At 42.6% G+C, this 19,025-nt stretch overlaps 1 protein-coding gene across 2 annotated transcripts in view; it reads left to right on the forward strand.

Moving 5' to 3' along the window:
• LOC115158418 (uncharacterized) overlaps positions 1-19,025 on the forward strand; it is a 103,917-nt gene that overhangs the window by 23,399 nt on the left and 61,493 nt on the right. For both annotated transcript variants that reach the window (XM_029707335.1, XM_029707337.1), the window contains 2 exons: positions 2,965-3,030; positions 18,834-18,957. In XM_029707335.1, the coding sequence (XP_029563195.1) occupies positions 2,965-3,030; positions 18,834-18,957 (190 nt within the window). The remainder of the gene's footprint in view (positions 1-2,964; positions 3,031-18,833; positions 18,958-19,025) is intronic.

A 19,025-nucleotide genomic window follows, 5' to 3' on the forward strand; every position in this document is an offset into this window, starting at 1 on the left:
GAAAGGCCATGAAGAACCAGCGGATGTCACGGCTGTCTAGGACCAGTGGAGATGTGGAATCAGGAGCAGGAGACAGAGGGCCGGAGCAACAGTGTTTTAATAATAATTGCAAACGCAATAGCCGTAGGGCACAGGGCGCGTGACGAAGTCCGCCAGGGGAAAACACGTTCCCAAAAATAAACACTCTGGAAAAAGCGCACGGGGCGCAGCCCGGCAATACAATGGACAATAATCAGCGAAAAAACAGCTACACTCGCAACTGTCTAGAGTAGACAATAATCAATCCCGCACGAGAACCCCAACTGAAAATACACACTAAATAACCCCCCACTAATGACAGACACAAAACAGGTGCGGGATAGACAGACAAAACCAAAAGACACAGAAACAACGATCGGTGGCAGCTAATAGGACGGCGACGACGACCGCCGAGCGCCGCCCGACCGAGGAGGGGCGCCACCTTCGTTAGATACTGTGACAGCGGAGACCAACTGAGATGTGTAGTCCAAAGGAAGCAATGAGTGGATCTGATCCTGGTTAAACTTGAGACAATGCTACAAAGCACACTTTTAAATACAACAAAACAAACTGAGTAAAGAAGCTTCAGAACTGAGGGTTGAACACATCCTCATTCGCACCACCATCACAAACCCCACTTTTGCGCAGCTGATGCTAGCTATTTAATTGGGAATTGAAGGGGAAGCGCCCTATTGGAAGGAGAAGCACTGAGACAGTTCAGACAAATTCAGGGCCGTCACACTGAATATACTGTTGGGTTCTGAGAATATAAAATATACTTATTCATTGAGGGAGAGAGGGAAATGTATAGCATTTACATTCAGTCCGGATATGGTAGTGTTAATTATCAGGTATCCTATTGAAATATTGAGTGCTAGGGTCTAGAGGGTCTGCACCCGAAGTTAATGCTTATCTGTAGAAGGAATATATATGATCAGTGCAATTAAGCTTGGATTGTACTGAGTGTAGGGAAAACGATCACATGTGGCAGGCACTGATAAGAGGAGAGAGCCGTGGATTAGCGATGAAGGGGGTCGAGGTATGGTCAGGTCACGTTAAGGGAGAAGGTAGTGTTTAGAGAGAAGGAGGAGATTCCACCCCAAATTGGGGTATATCTACCACCTCTGGTGGAACCATGTCTTTGTCTGGTCAGCTGTTCGATCCTTTGGGATGAATAAACTTGGTTTAAGCTTTCATAGTGTCCTTCGGTTTCTTACTCTGATATTTAGAACCTAACAATACTCAAGTGATGTCTGATAAATTAACAAGTTGATGGTGCACTCAAAGAAGCCTCAGCTACTAAGCACAGATAAATTAAACTCAAAACATGCTATTCTGTTATATTGAAATACATTGCACGCTATACTGACGCAACTTTTAAATGAGTAGCCACTATACTAAGGTTTTAAGGAAGACCTAGAGACAGCCCTAGACAGCTTCAGGGGAAGGAAGGACACACCTGCTGGGACCCTACAGCTTCTCGGGAGTTAACATGGAAACTCCTAAAATGTCACCAGTGGCCAGCCCGCTGGGCTGATGAAGATCTTTTAATAAAGACAAAAAGGTTAATGAAGGCGAGGCACTGGAGTGCGTTATCGCTGGTCTCTCTCTCTCTCTTGCGCTTTCTCTCCCTTTCCTCTGCTGTCTGTGACTAAGGGGAAGACTTGACCTTGTAGGATCAGAACACTAAGTGGATTTTTAATCCATCCCGTGCCCTCTAGACTGGTGGGGAGCCGCCTGTTATTTATAGGTGAAATGTCATGTCTTTCCTAACGAACACTTCTTATTTTTCTCCTCAAAATAATGGCCCGTCCAGTCAAATATATTCTGCACAAATGAGGAAGCGAGCATTAATCAGCTGACTTCATTTTGTAGGTGGCATTATTTATAACGCTGGATTTGCATAATGAGATTATTTTGTTCTGATCAATAAACCATTCAGAACATTGGTCCTATGTGGTAGGTAGTATGCCTTAAAGCTTCAAAAACCTTGTTATTTTCCATTTTATTGATTTATCTTGTGTCATTGAGTTTGTACCGTAATATTTTGGCCTTTCAGTCCTTGATACAAAAGCATATGTGCCTTTTTATTTTGCCTGGTTAAATAAATACAGTACATAAACCAGTGAGAATCACACCACCGGACACAAGCGCTAACCAAAATGTCAGCAGTGATCTTCAGTGTAATGTTTGGTTTATTACTCTGGACTGGCCCCCACTCTGTTGATGGAATGGGCCTTGTTATCAGCATTTAGACAGCTCTCACTAACGCTTTCTCAATCGATACCCCCTTCATTGTGTTCAAGGGGCTTAGTAGTCGATCAATGCTCGTCTGTGTGACCCCTCTCTCCCCCCCTCCGCCTGTCTGCTCCTAAAACAACCATCACTACACCTCAACACTGCTGCTGCACAGTGCTGCCTGCTGACAGTGGCCTTGGGATGATAAACAGCACTGTTAAGTCAATTCCCTCTTCCCACCCAGCATCTACATTATCTATACAGTATCTCATTCTCCTTCATCATCAACTAGCTCCTTCTTCATCAGCCTTTATCATCCCCACTCTGCCTACTGTATGTCACAAATCCAAATGTCATCTTCTTGATTTTATGTTTTTTCCTGCTCCATGATTCGATTTTGTGGCCTGATGCCTTTCAAAACACAATGTTCACATATTACACCCTCAAAGATGATACCGTTGTTTCCGATGTGAAAAAGGAAACTGTAAGATATCTATAATATATGAGCTTGTCTTTCTGTCACTTATTTGAAGTCCAAAGTACTTGTCTTGTGGTAACTTTACCTCAGTCTGTTGAAGGCACAGATTTCCTGCTTGATGTCAGTTTGAGTACCGGTAACTCGTCACTGCATACTTGAGTGAAACAGACACTAATTAGTGTGATGAAGTGAGGGCTTATAAATAACAAGTCCCCTCTCTCTGTTCTCAGTGTGTCTATTGGGATCAGCTATGTCCTAGCTGGCAGTGAGGCCTACGCCGCTCTTCTACATGTGAGGTAAGTCTGCAGTGACAAAAAACACAAGGGCAGTGACAGACATATCCTAATGGTCAAAATATTGTCTCATTACAGTGTGTGGGTAGTTTCCATGTTCTACTGTTTACCCCTTTTGAGGTGTAAGTACTTCTCATAGTCTTTGCCAATGATGACTTCAATAGGGCGGTTGAGTGATTGACTGGGGTAAATTAGGGTTCAAATTTTAGGATTAGGGCCATATCAGTAAAGCAAGACCATTTGGCTAACAAGGTCTTCTTTATCTAATTGGCAGTGCAATTGACAGCCTTCAAACATAACACTTAGCTTGAGTTGTGCTGTCATAACACTAGACTGTTTTGAGAATATCGTAATGGCTGTCACAGCATCATTTCCCAGGTAAATTGATTGGGAATTTAGCCATGACACTGGGATTAACACCCATTCTCTTACAATATGTGCCATGGGATCTTTAGTGACAACACAAAGTCAGGACACCAATTTAACGTCACCCTACACAGGACAACGTCCCCAAACACTGCCATGGGGAATTGGGATATATATTGTTTTTAACAAGAGGAAAGAGTGCCTCCTACTGGTCCTCCAACACCACTTCCAGCAGCATCTGGTCTCCCATCCAGGGACTGACCAGGACCAACCCTGCTTAGTTTCAGCAGAATGCCAGCAGAGGGATGCAGGGTGGCATGCTGCTGAAGCTAAGCAGGGTTGGTCCTGGTCGGTCCCTGGAATGCTTCACTACCCATTAGTACATTAAGCGTTATACACTGAGTGTATAAAACATTAGGATATAATATTGAGTTGCACCCCTTTTGCCCTCAGAACAGCCTAAATTTGTCGGGGCATGGACTTTACAAGGTGTCGAGGCGTTCCACAGGGATGCTGGCCTGTGTTGACTTCAATGCTTCCCACAGTTGTGTCAAGTTGGCTGGATGTCCTTTGGGTGCAGGACCATTCTTGATACACACAGGAAACTGTTGAGCGTGAAAAACCCAGCAGCTTTGCAGTTCTTGACACACTCAAACCTGTTCACCCTCTGAATGGTATACATACACAATCCGTGTCCCAATTGTCTCCAGTCTTAAAAATCCTTCTTTAACCTGTCTTCTCCCCTTCATCTACACTGATTGAAGTGGATTTAACAGGTGACACCAATGACGGATCATAGCTTTCACCTGGATTCACCTGGTCAATCTGTCATGGAAAGAGCATGTGTTCCTAATGTTTTGTACACTCAGTGTGTATGTAGCTGCACACCTCAAGCAAATTAGAACACTATGTTTTTTAATAGTCTAAAGTTTAGTTCGAGATGTAAGGAAAGCATAATTAAGACTACACCATGATGTTTAAACACAAACATAAAACATTGTGGCTTTTTGTATTTTATTTATATATTTATTGGATTCGGGCAGTAGGTCCTTGTGAATATTGCTCCTCATGTTTCTGCAATTTTGTAAGACTGTTTCTCTTTAAAGTCTCAGTCTTTAGAAAGCTTTGCTTTGAACAATTCATTCCCTTTTATCATTACTCTAAATGTTTTACTTTTAACTCATATTTGAGATTTCTCCAGTAACTACTGTCTTAACTGAAAGGATTACGGCCTCTGTCTGTACGAGAAAAATGTATTTTCGCACAACTTGAAACACCACGACTTAGAAATGCACTCATTATATCTTGCCCAAAGGCAGGGTCTCTTTTTCAGTATAAACACCGGTTTTACAAGTAGAACAAAACAGAAATAATACTTTATACAATATCTGAGAAATCTTTTTGATATAGAGAATACATTATTTTTGTTTTTCTCACTACACATATCAAGATTCACATTGTCATATATTAATGAAAAATAAATTGTATTTCTTTAATCTATTCATATGACAACATATAAAATAGGTGCTTCTTTTTCTCCAACATCTTAGAAATGAAATCAAAGGTGCCCTTTCAAAAAGTAACCGGTAAAATTCAAGTCACTATCTGTCAGGTTCCATGTTGAAGTGGCCATCAGTATTCAGCACTAGCTCCACACATAAACAGGAAAATTGAATAAGCAGACTCTGGTAGCCTCTCCAAGAACAGCATACGGTATCTTAATTCAATAAAAAAGTGCCTCTAATTGCAACCTGGTACTAGTTTCTGTCATTTCTGCTGGGTCTGTCCTTGAGATAATTGCGTATCTCAATCTCTTTTGCCAGTCTGGAAATTCTGTTGGGCCTCTGATGGGAAATGGTGATAATGTTTGAGGAACAGGATAGTTAGTTCTATGTATAGACTTTCACACTGTATTCTCAGGTTTGATGAGTTGTTTGTTTGGATGTTTTTTTTTTTATTAGAAATGATCTTAACCTCTTATGTGAAAGATTGTGAGGTATATCACCAAGGCTGATATCTAAAATCAGAGCAGAATTTGATCTCCTAAACTTGCCTTTTACCTTTTAAAAGTTGCTCTGATGTTCCTTTTGCCCTTGAGTAAGGTGGAGCTCGGAGTACAGAGCTTTTTCATTTTAATTAAAGCACTTCCTCTAGCTTCCTCTGAAAACATACACTAGAGACAAATTCCACAACAAGAAATAATACTCTGTTATCAGGCTGAAAGGATCCGTTTATCTACCAAGCAACCAAACCATGAAAGCACTTTAAAGTTCCTCGGATATTAATAATTAATCTGTTTATTTATCTGGGAAAATTATCCTTAAACGCTTTGAGCTGTGTTATTGCTTACTGCTTACGGCTATCTCTCCTCCTCTCCTCTTGGTGTGGTCTGCTAGAGTATTTCATTTGAAAAGTGCTTTGTGAAGAGGAGCCCTGGGATGGCAGGCTGATGAATCTACACAGACAGCTAGCCTCACTTTATTATCATACTAACATATATCCTCCTGCCTCTGTTTAGTCTGAAAGGGCATGGATTTGAATAGCCAAACTGCCCAAGAGTAGTAAGTTAGTAAGTAATAAGAGTAACACTAATGGGGGATGTTAGTGTTGTAAAGCTATTCAGAGTCATTCCTGAGAGCTATTTATTGTTTTTCTGTGATGCAAAAATGTATAGTTTGTGATTTGAACGGGGTGAGTTCATTATCTTCTTATTTAGCTTCCTGCTTGAGTATAAGACTGTCTATATTGCTCATTAGTTAGTAAAAACCAGCAAAGCCTGCCTTAGATGTTTCTTTTCCAGTGAGCTTGTGGTGAGCAATTCAGTTTATTTTCCAGTGAGCTTGTAGTGAGCGATTCAGTGATTCAGAGTCCAGGTTTTAAGAATGGTTCTTGTTTCCCTTATGGCGGTATGCCCTATCATGCTACTCTGGTGTGGTGTCAGCTCCAGCGTGCAGAAATAAGGATGTTACAGACAAATCCACACTGTCAATACTCCCATCTGGACTGTGGATGCTATTATTTCACACTGTCACTCTCCCCACACAGCCTATAGTGCCTTCGGAAAGTATTCAGACCCCTTGACTTTTTCCACATTTTGCTACGTTATAGCCTCATTTTAAAATTGATGACATTTTTTAAAATCCTCAGCAATCTACACACAATACCCCATAATGACAAAGCGAAAACAGGTTTTTAGAAATTTTAGTGGCACAGCGGTCAAAGGCACTGCATCTCAGTGCTAGAGGCATCACGACAGACCCTGGTCCGATTCCAGGCTGTATCACAACCGGCCGTGATTGGGATTCCCATAGGGTGGTGCACAATTGGCCCAGCGTTGTCTGGGTTAGTGCTTGGCTGGGGTGGTCCGTCATTGTAAATAAGAATTTGTTCTTAACTGACTTGGGAAAGGTAAATAGGTAAAGGTAAAAAATAAATAAAAATGAAATACCTTATTTACATAAGTATTCAGACCCTGGATGTCAGGTGCATCTCGTTTCCATTGATCATCCTTGAGATGTTTCTACAACTTGATTAAAGTTCACCTGTGGTAAATTCAATTGATTGGACATAATTTGGAAGGGCACACAACTGTCTATATAAGGTCCCACAGTTGACAGTGCATGTCAGAGCAAAAACCAAGCCATGAGGTTGAAGGAATTGTCCGTAGATTTCCGAGACAGATCTGGGGAAGGGTACCAAAACATTTCTGCAGCATTGAAGGTCCCCAAAAACACAGTGGCCTCCATCATTCTTAAATGGAAGAAATTTGGAACCATCAAGACTCTTCCTAGAGCTGGCCACCCGGCCAAACTGAGCAATCGGGTAAGAAGAGCCTTGGTCAGGGAGGTGACCAAGAACCCAATGGTCCCTCTGACAGAGCTCCAGAGTTCCTCTGTGAAGATTGGAGAACCTTCCAGAAGGACAACCATCTCTGCAGCACTCCACCAATCAGGCCTTTATGGTAGGGTGGCCAGACGGTAGCCACTCCTCAGTAAAAGGCACATGATAGCCCGCTTGGAGTTTGCTGAAAGGCACCTAAAGACTCTCAGATCATGAGAAACAAGATTCTCAGGTCTGATGAAACCAAGATGGAACACTTTTGGCCTGAATGCCAAGCGTCGCGTCTGGAGGAAACCTGGCACCTTCCCTACGGTGAAGAATGGTGGTGGCAGCATCATGCTGTGGGGATGTTTTTCAGCGGCAGGGACTGGGAAACTAGTCAGGATCGAGGCAAAGATGAACGGCACAAAGTACAGAGAAATCCTTGATGAAAACCTGCTCCAGAGCGCTCAGGACCTCAGACTGGGGCAAAGTTTCACCTTCCAACAGGACAATTACCCTAAGCACACAGCCAAGACAACGCAGGAGTGGTTTCAGGACAAGTCTCTGAATGTCCTTGAGTGGCCCAATCAGAGCCCGGACTTGAACTCGATCAAACATCTCTGGAGAAACCTGAAAATAGCTGTATAGCAACGCTCCCCATCCAATCTGACAGAGCTTGAGAGGATCTGCAGAGAAGAATGGGAGAAACTCTCCAAATACAGGTGTGCCTAGCTTGTAGTGTCATACCAAGGAAGACTCAAGGCTGAAATCGCTGCCAAAGGTTCTTCAACAAAGTACTGAGTAAAGGGTCTGAGTACTTATAGTGGGGGGAAAAAGTATTTGATCCCCTGCTGATTTTGTACGTTTGCCCACTGACAAAGAAAGGATCAGTCTATAATTTTAATGGTAGGTTTATTTGAACAGTGAGAGACAGAATAACAACAAACATATCTAGAAAAACGCATGTCAAAAATGTTATGAATTGATTTGCATTTTAATGAGGGAAATAAGTATTTGACCCCCTCTCAATAAGAAAGATTTTTAGCTCCCAGGTGTCTTTTATCCAGGTAACGAGCTGAGATTAGGAGCACACTCTTAAAAGGAGTGCTCCTAACCGCAGCTTGTTACCTGTAAAAAAGACACCTGTCCACAGAAGCAATCAATCAATCAGATTCCAAACTCTCCACCATGGTCAAGACCAAAGAGCTCTCCAAGGATGTCAGGGACAAGATTGTAGACCTACACAAGGCTGGAATGGGCTACAAGACCATCGCCAATCAGCTTGATGAGAAGGTGACAACATTTGGTGCGATTATTCGCAAATGAAAGAAACACAAATTAACTGTCTATATCCCTCGGCCTGGGGCTCCATGCAAGATCTCACCTCGTGGAGTTGCAATGATCATTAGAACGGTCAGGAATCAGCCCAGAACTACACAGGAGGATCTTGTCAATGATCTCAAGGCAGCTGGGACCATAGTCACCAAGAAAACAATTGGTAACACACTACGCCGTGAAGGACTGAAATCCTGCAGCGCCCGCAAGGTACCCCTGCTCAAGAATACATATACATGCCCGTCTGAAGTTTGCCAATGAACATCTGAATGATTTAGAGGACAACTGGTGAAAGTGTTGTGGTCAGATGAGACCAAAATGGAGCTCTTTGACATCAACTCAACTCACCGTGTTTGGAGGAGGAAGAATGCTGCCTATGACCCCAAGAACACCATCTCCACCGTCAAACATGGAGGTGGAAACATTATGGTTTGGGGGTGTTTTTCTGCTAAGGGAACAGGACAACTTCACCGCATCAAAGGGACGATGGACGGGGCCATGTACCGTCAAATATTGGGTGAGAACCTCCTTCCCTCAGCCAGGGCATTGAAGATGGGTCGTGGATGGGTATTCCAGTATGACAATGACCTAAAACACACGGCCAAGGCAACAAAGGAGTGGCTCAAGAAGAAGCACATTAAGGTCCTGGAGTGGCCTAGCCAGTCTCCAGACCTTAATCCCATAGAAAATCTGTGGAGGGAGCTGAAGGTTCGAGTTGCCAAACGTCAGCCTCGAAACCTTAATGACTTGGAGAAGATCTGCAAAGAGGAGTGGGACAAAATCCCTCCTGAGATGTGTGCAAACCTGGTGGCCAACTACAAGAAACGTCTGACCTCTGTGATTGCCAACAAGGGTTTTGCCACCAAGTACTAAGTCATGTTTTGCAGAGGGGTCAAATACTTATTTCCCTCATTAAAATGCAAATCATTTTATAACATTTTTGACATGCGTTTTTCTGGATTTTTTTGTTGTTATTCTGTCTCTCACTGTTCAAATAAACCTACTATTAAATTTATAGACTGATCATTTCTTTGTAAGTGGGCAAACGTACAAAATCAGCAGGGGATCAAATACTTTTTCCCCCCACTGTATGTATATGTGATATGTCAGTTTATTTATTTTTTTAAATTTGCAAAAAATGCTAAAAAACTTTTTTTTATTTTTCACATGTGGGGTATTATTATTATGGGGTATTATCAAAACAAATCAAATCAATTTGTATTGTCACATGTGCCGAATACAACAGGTGTAGACCTTACAGTGAACTGCTTACTTACAAGCCGTTAACCAACAATGCAGTTTTAAGAAAATACAAAAAAAGTAAGGAATAAGAACATCAAATAATTAAAGAGCAGCAGTAAATAATAATAGCGGGGCTATATACAGAGGGTACCGGTACAGAGGCAATGTGCGGGGGCACCAGTATCAAGGTAATTGAGGTAATATGTACATGTAGGTAGAGTTATTAAAGTGACTATGCATAATAACAGAGAGTAGCAGCAGTGTAGAGGGCAGGGGGCAATGCAAATAGTCTGGTTAGCCATTTGATTAGCTGTTCAGGAGTCTTATGGCTTGAGAGTAGAAGCTGTTTAGAAGCCTCTTGGACCTAGACTTGGAACTCCGGTACCGCTTGCTGTGTGGTAGCAGAGAGAAGAGTCTATGACTAGTGTGGCTGGAGTCTTTGACAATTTTTTGGGCCTTCCTCTGACACCGCCTGGTATAAATGGATGGCAGGGAGCTTGGCCCCAGTGATGTACTGGGCCGTACTCAGTACCCTCTGTAGTGCCTTGCGGTCGGAGGCCAAGCAGTTGCCATACCAGGCAGTGATGAAACCCGTCAGGATGCGCACGATGGTGCAGCTGTAAAACCTTTTAAGGATCTGAGGACCCATGCCATATCTTTTCAGTCTCCTGAGGTGGAATAGGTTTTGTCGTGCCCTCTTCATGACTGTCTTGGTGTGCTTGGACCATGTTAGGTTGTTGGTGATGTGGACGCCAAGGAACTTGAAGCTCTCAACCTGCTCCACTACAGCCCTGTCAATGAGAATTGGGGCATGCTCGGTCCTCCTTTTCCAGTAGTCCACAATCATCTCCGTTGTCTTGATCACGTTGAGGGGGAGGTTGTTGTCCTTGCACAACACAGTCAGGTGTCTGACCTCCTCCCTATAGGCTCTCTCATCGTTGTCGGTGATCAGGCCTTTCACTGTTGTGTCATCAGCAAACTTAATGATGGCGTTGGAGTCGTGCCTGGCCATGCAGTCATGAGTGAACAGGGAGTACAGGATGGGACTGAGCACGCACCCCTGAGGGTCCCCCGTGTTGAGGATTAGTGTGGCTGATGTGTTGTTATCTACCCTTACCACCTGGGGGCGGCCCATCAGGAAGTTGAGGATCCAGTTGCAGAGGGAGGTGTTTAGTCCCAGCGTCCTTAGCTTAGTGATGCGCTTTGAGGGCACTATGGTGTTGAACGTTGAGCTGTAGTCAATGAATAGCATTCTCACATAGGTGTTCCTTTTGTCCAGGTGTGAAAGGGCAGTGTGGATTGCAGTAGCGATTGCATCATCTGTGGATCTGTTGGTGCGGTATGCAAATTGGAGTGGGTCTAGGGTTTCTGGGATAATGTTGTTGATGTGAGCCATGACCAGCCTTTTAAAGCATTTCATGGCTACAGACGTGAGTGCTACGGATCGGTAGTCATTTAAGCAGGTTACCTCAGTGTTCTTGGGCACAGGGACTATGGTTGTCTGCTTGACACATGTTTGTATTATAGACAGGGAGAGGTTGAAAATGTCAGTGAAGACACTTGCCAGTTGGTCAGCGTATGCTCGGAGTACACGTTCTGGTAATCCGTCTGACCCTGCGGCCTTGTGAATGTTGACCTGTTTAAAGGTCTTACTTACATCGGCTGCAGACAGCGTGATCACACAGTCGTCCGGAACAGCTGATGCTATCATGCATGTTTCAGTGTTACTTGCCTCGAAGCGAGCATAGAGTTTATGTAGCTCGTCTGGTAGGCTTGTGTCACAGGGCAGCTCTCTGCTGTGCTTCCCTTTGTAGTCTGTAATAGTTTGCAAGCCCTGCCACATCCGACGAGCGTCGGAGCTGTCGTAGTACGATTCGATCTTAGTCCTGTATTGACACTTTGCTTGTTTGATGGTTCGTCTTAGGGCATAGCAGGATTTCTTATAAGCTTCTGGGTTAGAGTCCCGCTCCTTGAAAGCAGCAGCTCTACCCTTTAGCTCAGTGCGAATGTTGCCTGTAATCCATGGCTTCTGGTTTGGGAATGTACGTACAGTCACTGTGGGGAGGACGTCATCAATGCACTTATTGATGAAGCCAGTGACTGATGTAGTGTACTCCTCAATGCCAGAAGAATCCCTGAACATATTCAAGTCTGTTCTAGCAAAACAGTTCTGTAGCTTAGCATCTGCTTCATCTGACTACTTTTTTATTGACCGAGTCACTGGTGCTTCCTGCTTAAATGTTTGCTTGTAAGCAGGAATCATGAGGATAGAATTATAGTCCGATTTGCCAAATGGAGGGCGAGGGAGAGCTTTGTACTCTGTGTGTGGAGTAAAGGTGGTCGAGAGTTTTTTTCCCCCTCTGGTTGCACATTTAACCTCTCTGGCGTCCCACCTACTCAACAGCCAGTTGAATCCCGTGGCGTGTTATTCAAATACCTTAGAAATGCTATTACTTCAATTTCTCAAACATATTACTATTTTACAGCATTTTAAAGACAAGACTCTCGTTAATCTAACCACACTGTCCGATTTCAAAAAGGCTTTACAACGAAAGCAAAACATTAGATTATGTCAGCAGAGTACCCAGCCAGAAATAATCAGACACCCATTTTCAAGCTAGCATATAATGTCACATAAACCCAAACCACAGCTAAATGCAGCACTAACCTTTGATGATCTTCATCAGATGACAATCTTAGGACATTATGTTATACAATACATGCATGTCTGTTCAATCAAGTTCATATTTATATCAAAAACCAGCTTTTTACATTAGCAGGTGACTAGCATGTGACTAGCATTCCCACCGAACACTTCCGGTGAATTTACTAAATTACTCACGATAAACGTTCACAAAAAACATAACAATTATTTTAAGAATTATAGATACAGAACTCCTCTATGCACTCGATATGTCCGATTTTAAAATAGCTTTTCGGTGAAAGCACATTTTGCAATATTCTAAGTAGATAGCCCGGCATCACAGGGCTAGCTATTTAGACACCCAGCAAGTTTAGCACTCACCAAAGTCAGATTTACTATAAGAAAAATGTTATTACCTTTGCTGTTCTTCGTCAGAATGCACTCCCAGGACTTCTACTTCAACAACAAATGTTGGTTTGGTCCCAAATAATCCATTGTTATATCCAAATAGCTGCGTTTTGTTCGTGCGTTCAAGACACTATCCGAAAGGGTAAATAAGGGTGACGAGCACGACGCATTTCGTGACAAAAAATTTCTAAATATTCCATTACCGTACTTCGAAGCATGTCAACCGCTGTTTAAAATCAATTTTTATGCCATTTTTCTTGTAAAAAAGCGATAATATTCCGACCGGGAAATCGTTTTTTAATACAAAGAGAGTGAAAGTAAAAGCATGGGATCCCCTCATGCACGAGCCTCAGTCTGATGGCCCTCTGAAAGAGCACTTGCCAAACGCGCTAATGTGTTTCAGCCTGGGGATGGAATTACATCATTCAGCTTTTTCCCGCCTTCTGAGAGCCCATGGGAGCCGTAGGAAGTGTCATGTAACAGCAGAGATCCCCTGTTTTGGATAGAGATGATCAAGGAGGGCAAGAAATGGTCAGACAGGCCACTTCCTGTAAGGAATCTTCTCAGGTTTTGAGTTCTGTTCTGTTATACTCACAGACACCATTCAAACAGTTTTAGAAACGTTAGGGTGTTTTCTATCCAAAGCCAATAATTATATGCATATTCTAGTTACTGGGCAGGAGTAGTAACCAGATTAAATCGGGTAAGTTTTTTATCCGGCCGTGCAAATACTGCCCCCTATCCCCAACAGGTTAACATGCTGGTGGAAATTTGGTGAAACGGATTTAAGTTTAACTACATTAAAGTCCCCGGCCACTAGGAGCGCCGTCTCTGAATGAGCGTTTTCCTGTTTGCTTATGGTGGTATACAGCTCATTGAGTTCGGTTTTAGTGCTAGCATCGGTCTGTGGTGGTATGTAGACAGCTACGAAAATTACAGATGAAAACTCTCTAGGTAGATAGTGTGTTATACAGCTTATCGAGATACTCTACCACAGGCAAGCAAAACCTTGAGACTTCCGTAGATATCGTGCACCAGCTGATGTTTACATATATGCATAGGCCCCTGTCCCGTTTCTTACCAGAGGCTGCTGTTCTATCCTGCCGATAGAGTGTATAACCCGCCAGCTGTATGTTCTTAATGTTATCGTTCAGCCACGACTCGATGAAACATAAGAAATCACAGTTTTTAATGTCCCGTTGGTAGGATATATGTGCTTTCAGTTCGTCCCATTTATTTTCCAGTGATTGAACATTAGCTAACAGGACGGAAGGCAAGGGCAGGTTAGCCACTCGTTGCCTGATCCTCACAAGGCACCCTGATCTTTTGCCGCAAAATCTCAGTTTCCTTCTCCAGCAAATGCCGGCGATCTGGGCCTGGACGGGTGTCTGTAGTACCTCCCTCCCGTCTGACTCATTGAAGAAAAACTGTTTGTCTAATCTGAGGTGAGTAATCGCAGAAGCTCTTTTTGGTCATAAAGACGGTAGCAGCAACATTATGTACAAAACAAGTTACGAACAATGCGAAAAAAACAAACAAAATAGTATGGTTGGTTAAGAGCCGATAAGACGGCAGCCACCCCCTCTGGCGCCATCTTCATATTATGTGTAGATTGATGAGGAAAAAACAACTTAATACATTTTAGAATAAGGCTGTAACCTAACAAAATGTGAAAAAAGTCAAGGTGTCTGAATATTTTCTGAAAGTACTGTATGCTGCCCCCAGCCTCCCAGCACACCCTCCCCTCTGTACTCACATGCTTACAGCGCACATCTGGGAAAACATGAAGACAAATCATGGCCTTCAAAGCAAATCTATTTCAAAGAGATGTGTGGGACTTTAGACAAGGGGTTTATTGATTGTCTGTTTTAACTGTCACTGTAATATTCAGCAGCTCAGCAGTTAACAGTGGAAAGAGCTCTTTATGATAATATATTTGGGGAAGAAAATAATGCTGTAAGCAGGAAATCACAAGGAGGATCGATAGATTTCAGAATTCAAAGCATGAAATAGCCTACTATTCATGTCTGGCTGCTGAAAGTTATACGTACATTTATAGTACAGGTGTATCAGAAATGTGTATTTTATACCATGCATAAACATGCATTTATTTATTGTTGACTGAATTCAGCCACTCGACTATACTCTCTGTTAATGCATCTGTTAATGCAGCTCAAAGCAAAGCTCATCACATATTGTCTTTGGCTGAAAAAAACTCAGTCAGTAACATCAGACAGGCTACAGTCCATTGACCTTGAAATCGTACAGGGATGAGGGGATGGACAAAAGTTGCAATCAAACGCTGTTACAGTACACACACTACACTGAGAGTACAAAACATTAATATTGAGTTTGCCCTCAGAACAGACTAAATTCATCGGGGCATGGACTCTACAAGGTGTCGACTCTACAAGGTATCTTGCCCATTAGCGGAACGCCTAGCCAACAGCCAATGGAACAGCAGGGCGCGAAATTCAGAACATCAAAAATCTCAAACATATGACTATTTTACACCATTTTAAAGATACACTTCTCCTGAATCCAACCACGTTGTCCGATTTCAAAAAGGCTTTACAGCGAAAGCAAAACATTAGATTATGTTAGGACACCACCTAAACAAGAAAAGCCACACAGCCATTTTCCTAGCAAGGAGATGTGTCACAAAAACCCAAAATCCAGCTAAAATGAAGCACTAACCTTTGACGATCTTCATCAGATGACACTCCTAGGACATCATGTTACACAATACATGTATGTTTTGTTCGATCAAGTTCATATTTATATCCAAAAACAGCATTTTACATTGGCGCGTGATGTTCAGAAAATTATTAGCCTTCAAAACTTCCGGTGAATGACCACAATGTGCACATTCATTTCCAGAAATACTCATCATAAACGTTGACAAAATATATAACAATTATTTTAAGAATTATAGATTTACTACCTCTTAATGCAACTGCTGTGTCAGATTTCAAAATAACTTTACAGAGAAAGCACATTGTTCAATATTCTGAGTACATAGCTCAACCATCAATGCAAGCTATACAGTTAGCCATCAAGCCACGGCGTCATCAAAACTCTAAAATACTGTTATAAATATTTTCTTACCTTTGCTGATCTTCACCGGAATGCACTCGGAAGGACTCCCACTTCCACAACAAATGTTCATTTGTTTGATAAAGTCCATCATTTATGTCCAAATATCTCCGTTTTGTTGGCGCGTCCAGAACACTATTCCAAAAGGAACGAGACGGGGGCGCAAATCAATAGACGAAAAGCTCAAAAGTTCCATTACCGTTTGTATAAATATGTCAAACGCTGTTTCCAATCAAACCTTAGGGTGTTTTTAACATAAACAATCGATAATATTCCAACCGGACAATAGCGTATTCATTACAGAAGAAAAAAAAATGCTATCCATGCGTGAATGCGCATGAAGTAACTACATGACCTCAGACAGTACACTGCGTGAACCGGCTGTTATTCGGTCAAAATTCACCATAGAAGACTCAAACAACTTTGAAAGACTGTTGACATCTAGTGGAAGCCTTAAGAAGTGCAAATTGACCCCACAGACACTGTAGTTTCAATAGAAAATGGTCTGAAAGACTACAATTCTCAGACTTCCCACTTCCTGGTTGAATTTTTCTCAGGTTTTTGCCTGCCATATGAGTTCTGTGATACTCACAGACATCATTCAAACAGTTTTAGAAACTTCAGAGTGTTTTCTATCCGAATCTACTAATAATATGCAAATATTTGACTCTGGGCCCGAGTAGTAGGCCGTTTAATTTGGGTTTGTTTTTCATCCGGCCGTGAAAATACTGCCCCCTACAGCGAAGAGGTTAAAAATCCTTCTTTAACTTGTCTCCTCCCCTTCATCTACACTGACTGAAGTGCCATCAATGAGGGATCATAGCTTTCACCTGGATTCACCTGGTCAGTCTATGTCATGGAAAGAGCATCATGTTTTGAACACTGTGAATATTATTCAGGACACATTTTTAACTAGTACATATACTGTATGTACAATAGGCTAAGAATAGGGTTGAAGTCCCATCCTGTACTCCCTGTTCACTCATGACTGCACGTTCAGGCACGACTCCAACACCATTAAGTTTGCAGATGACACATCAGTGATCACCTGATCACCGCCAACGATGAGACAGCCTATAGGGAGGAGGTCAGAGACCTGACCATGTGGTGCAAGGACAACAACCTCTCCCTCAACGTGATCAAGACAAAGGAGATGATTGTGGACTACAGGAAAAGGAGAACCGAGCATGCCCCCATTCTCATCGACAGGGCTGTAGTGGAGCAGGTTGAGAGCTTCAAGTTCCTTGGCGTCCACGTCACCAACAAACTAACATGGTTCAAGCACACCAAGACAGTTGTGAAGAAGGCATGACAAAACCTATTCCCCCTCAGGAGACTGAAAATATTTGGCATGGGTTCTCAGATCCTCAAAAGGTTTTACAGCTGCACCATCGAGAGCATCCTGATGGGTTGCATCACTGGTATGGCAACTGCTTGGCCTCCGACCTCAAGGCACTACAGAGGGCTGTGCGTATGGCCCAGTACATCACCGGGGCCAAGCTTCCTGCCATCCAGAACCTCTATACCAGTCGGTGTCAGAGGAAGCCCTAAACATTGTCAAAGACTCTAGCCACCCTAGTCATAGACTGTTCTCTCTGCTACCGCACGGCAAGCGGTACCGGAGCGCCAAGTCTAGGTCCAAGAGGCTTCTAAACAGCTTCTACACCCAAGCCATAAGACTCCTGAACATCTAATCAAATGGCCACCCAGACTATTTGCATTGCCTCCCCCCCCCTTCTACACTGATGCTACTCTCTGTTATTATCTATGCATACTCACTTTAACAACTCTACCGACATGTACATATTACCTCAATTACCTTGACACTGGTGCCCCCGCACATTGACTCTGTACCTGTATATAGCCTCGCTTTTGTTATTTTACTGCTACTCTTTAATTATTTGTTACTTTTATCTCTTACTTTTTTTGTATTTTCTTCAAACTGCATTGTTGGTTAAGGACTTGTAAGTAGGCATTTCACTGCAAGGTCTACACCTGTTGTATTCGGCGCATGTGACAAATACAATTTGATTTGATTTGAAGGGGAATTGCAGTGCAAGAGCACAGGGACACTTGCCTGGATGTTCTGTATTGTAGCAGCTGTGGCAAGGTGGCTCAAATGTGGAGTCAAAGTGAGCTCCCAGTATCTTTGTTTTTTTCTTCGTCTGCGTGGGAATTTGGCTGTAATTACATTTATCAGTTTGAAGAGGTAATTTATTTTGTTCCACCCCAGTAAATACATAACCTGAATATTATTCAGAGTAACTGTTTCTAGTTGGACTGGGTGCAGCCGATGTGAATGCTTGAGTGGTTTATTAAGAACATGTTATTAGCTTGGGATATCTGCTGGATATAGGCTCAGAGAGTAGGCCAGTTATTGGAGAGAAAAACCCCAGTGAATTTCAAGTGATCACCCTGGAGGCACTAATCAATAGGTTATTTCAGTCCCTCTTAGTGGGATCCACCGTCCCCACCGTCTATTCTGGCCAAACCAAATGATTTGAGTGAGAAATGAAGCCATTGTATGCCACTATGAATGCTAATCATATTTATTAATGGCATTAGTAATCTTTGACAACAGACGTATACTGTAGGCCTATAGTCCATAGGGAAAACCATTTACTTTGTGTGCATGTCAAAATTGCTTGCCTTCCAACAATTTATGTGTAGGCTCTTTTTATGTGATTACCGATGTTTTCTGCTGATTAAGGGAAACTAAGGACAGGTCTTTGTTGAAAAATAATGGTGTCTCTTTAGAAAAAGATGCACAGCTATTAGCCTAACACAAAAAAAATGTCTATTAATCTTGGGAGCTATTCTGATAGTGTGCCATTAATGCTGTGGTTTGCATGTCTGTCTGTCTGTGTGTCTGTCTGTCTCTACCTACCTACAGCCATATCTATGTCATTCCTGGGTTTACCTGGACACTATCTCTTGGAATCCTGCTGGCTCAAATGGTCATTCAGCCAATCACGTCGCTACTGACCCTCCTGAAAGGCATCATGCTGATCATCACAGTAAGTGTGTTCCATTTCAATAAGTCATCCTGGGATTCCGATCTACTGCACAATGTTGCTAATTATGT

This window comes from Salmo trutta, chromosome 22, assembly GCF_901001165.1.
Source record: "Salmo trutta chromosome 22, fSalTru1.1, whole genome shotgun sequence".
NCBI classification, from domain to species: domain Eukaryota; kingdom Metazoa; phylum Chordata; class Actinopteri; order Salmoniformes; family Salmonidae; genus Salmo; species Salmo trutta.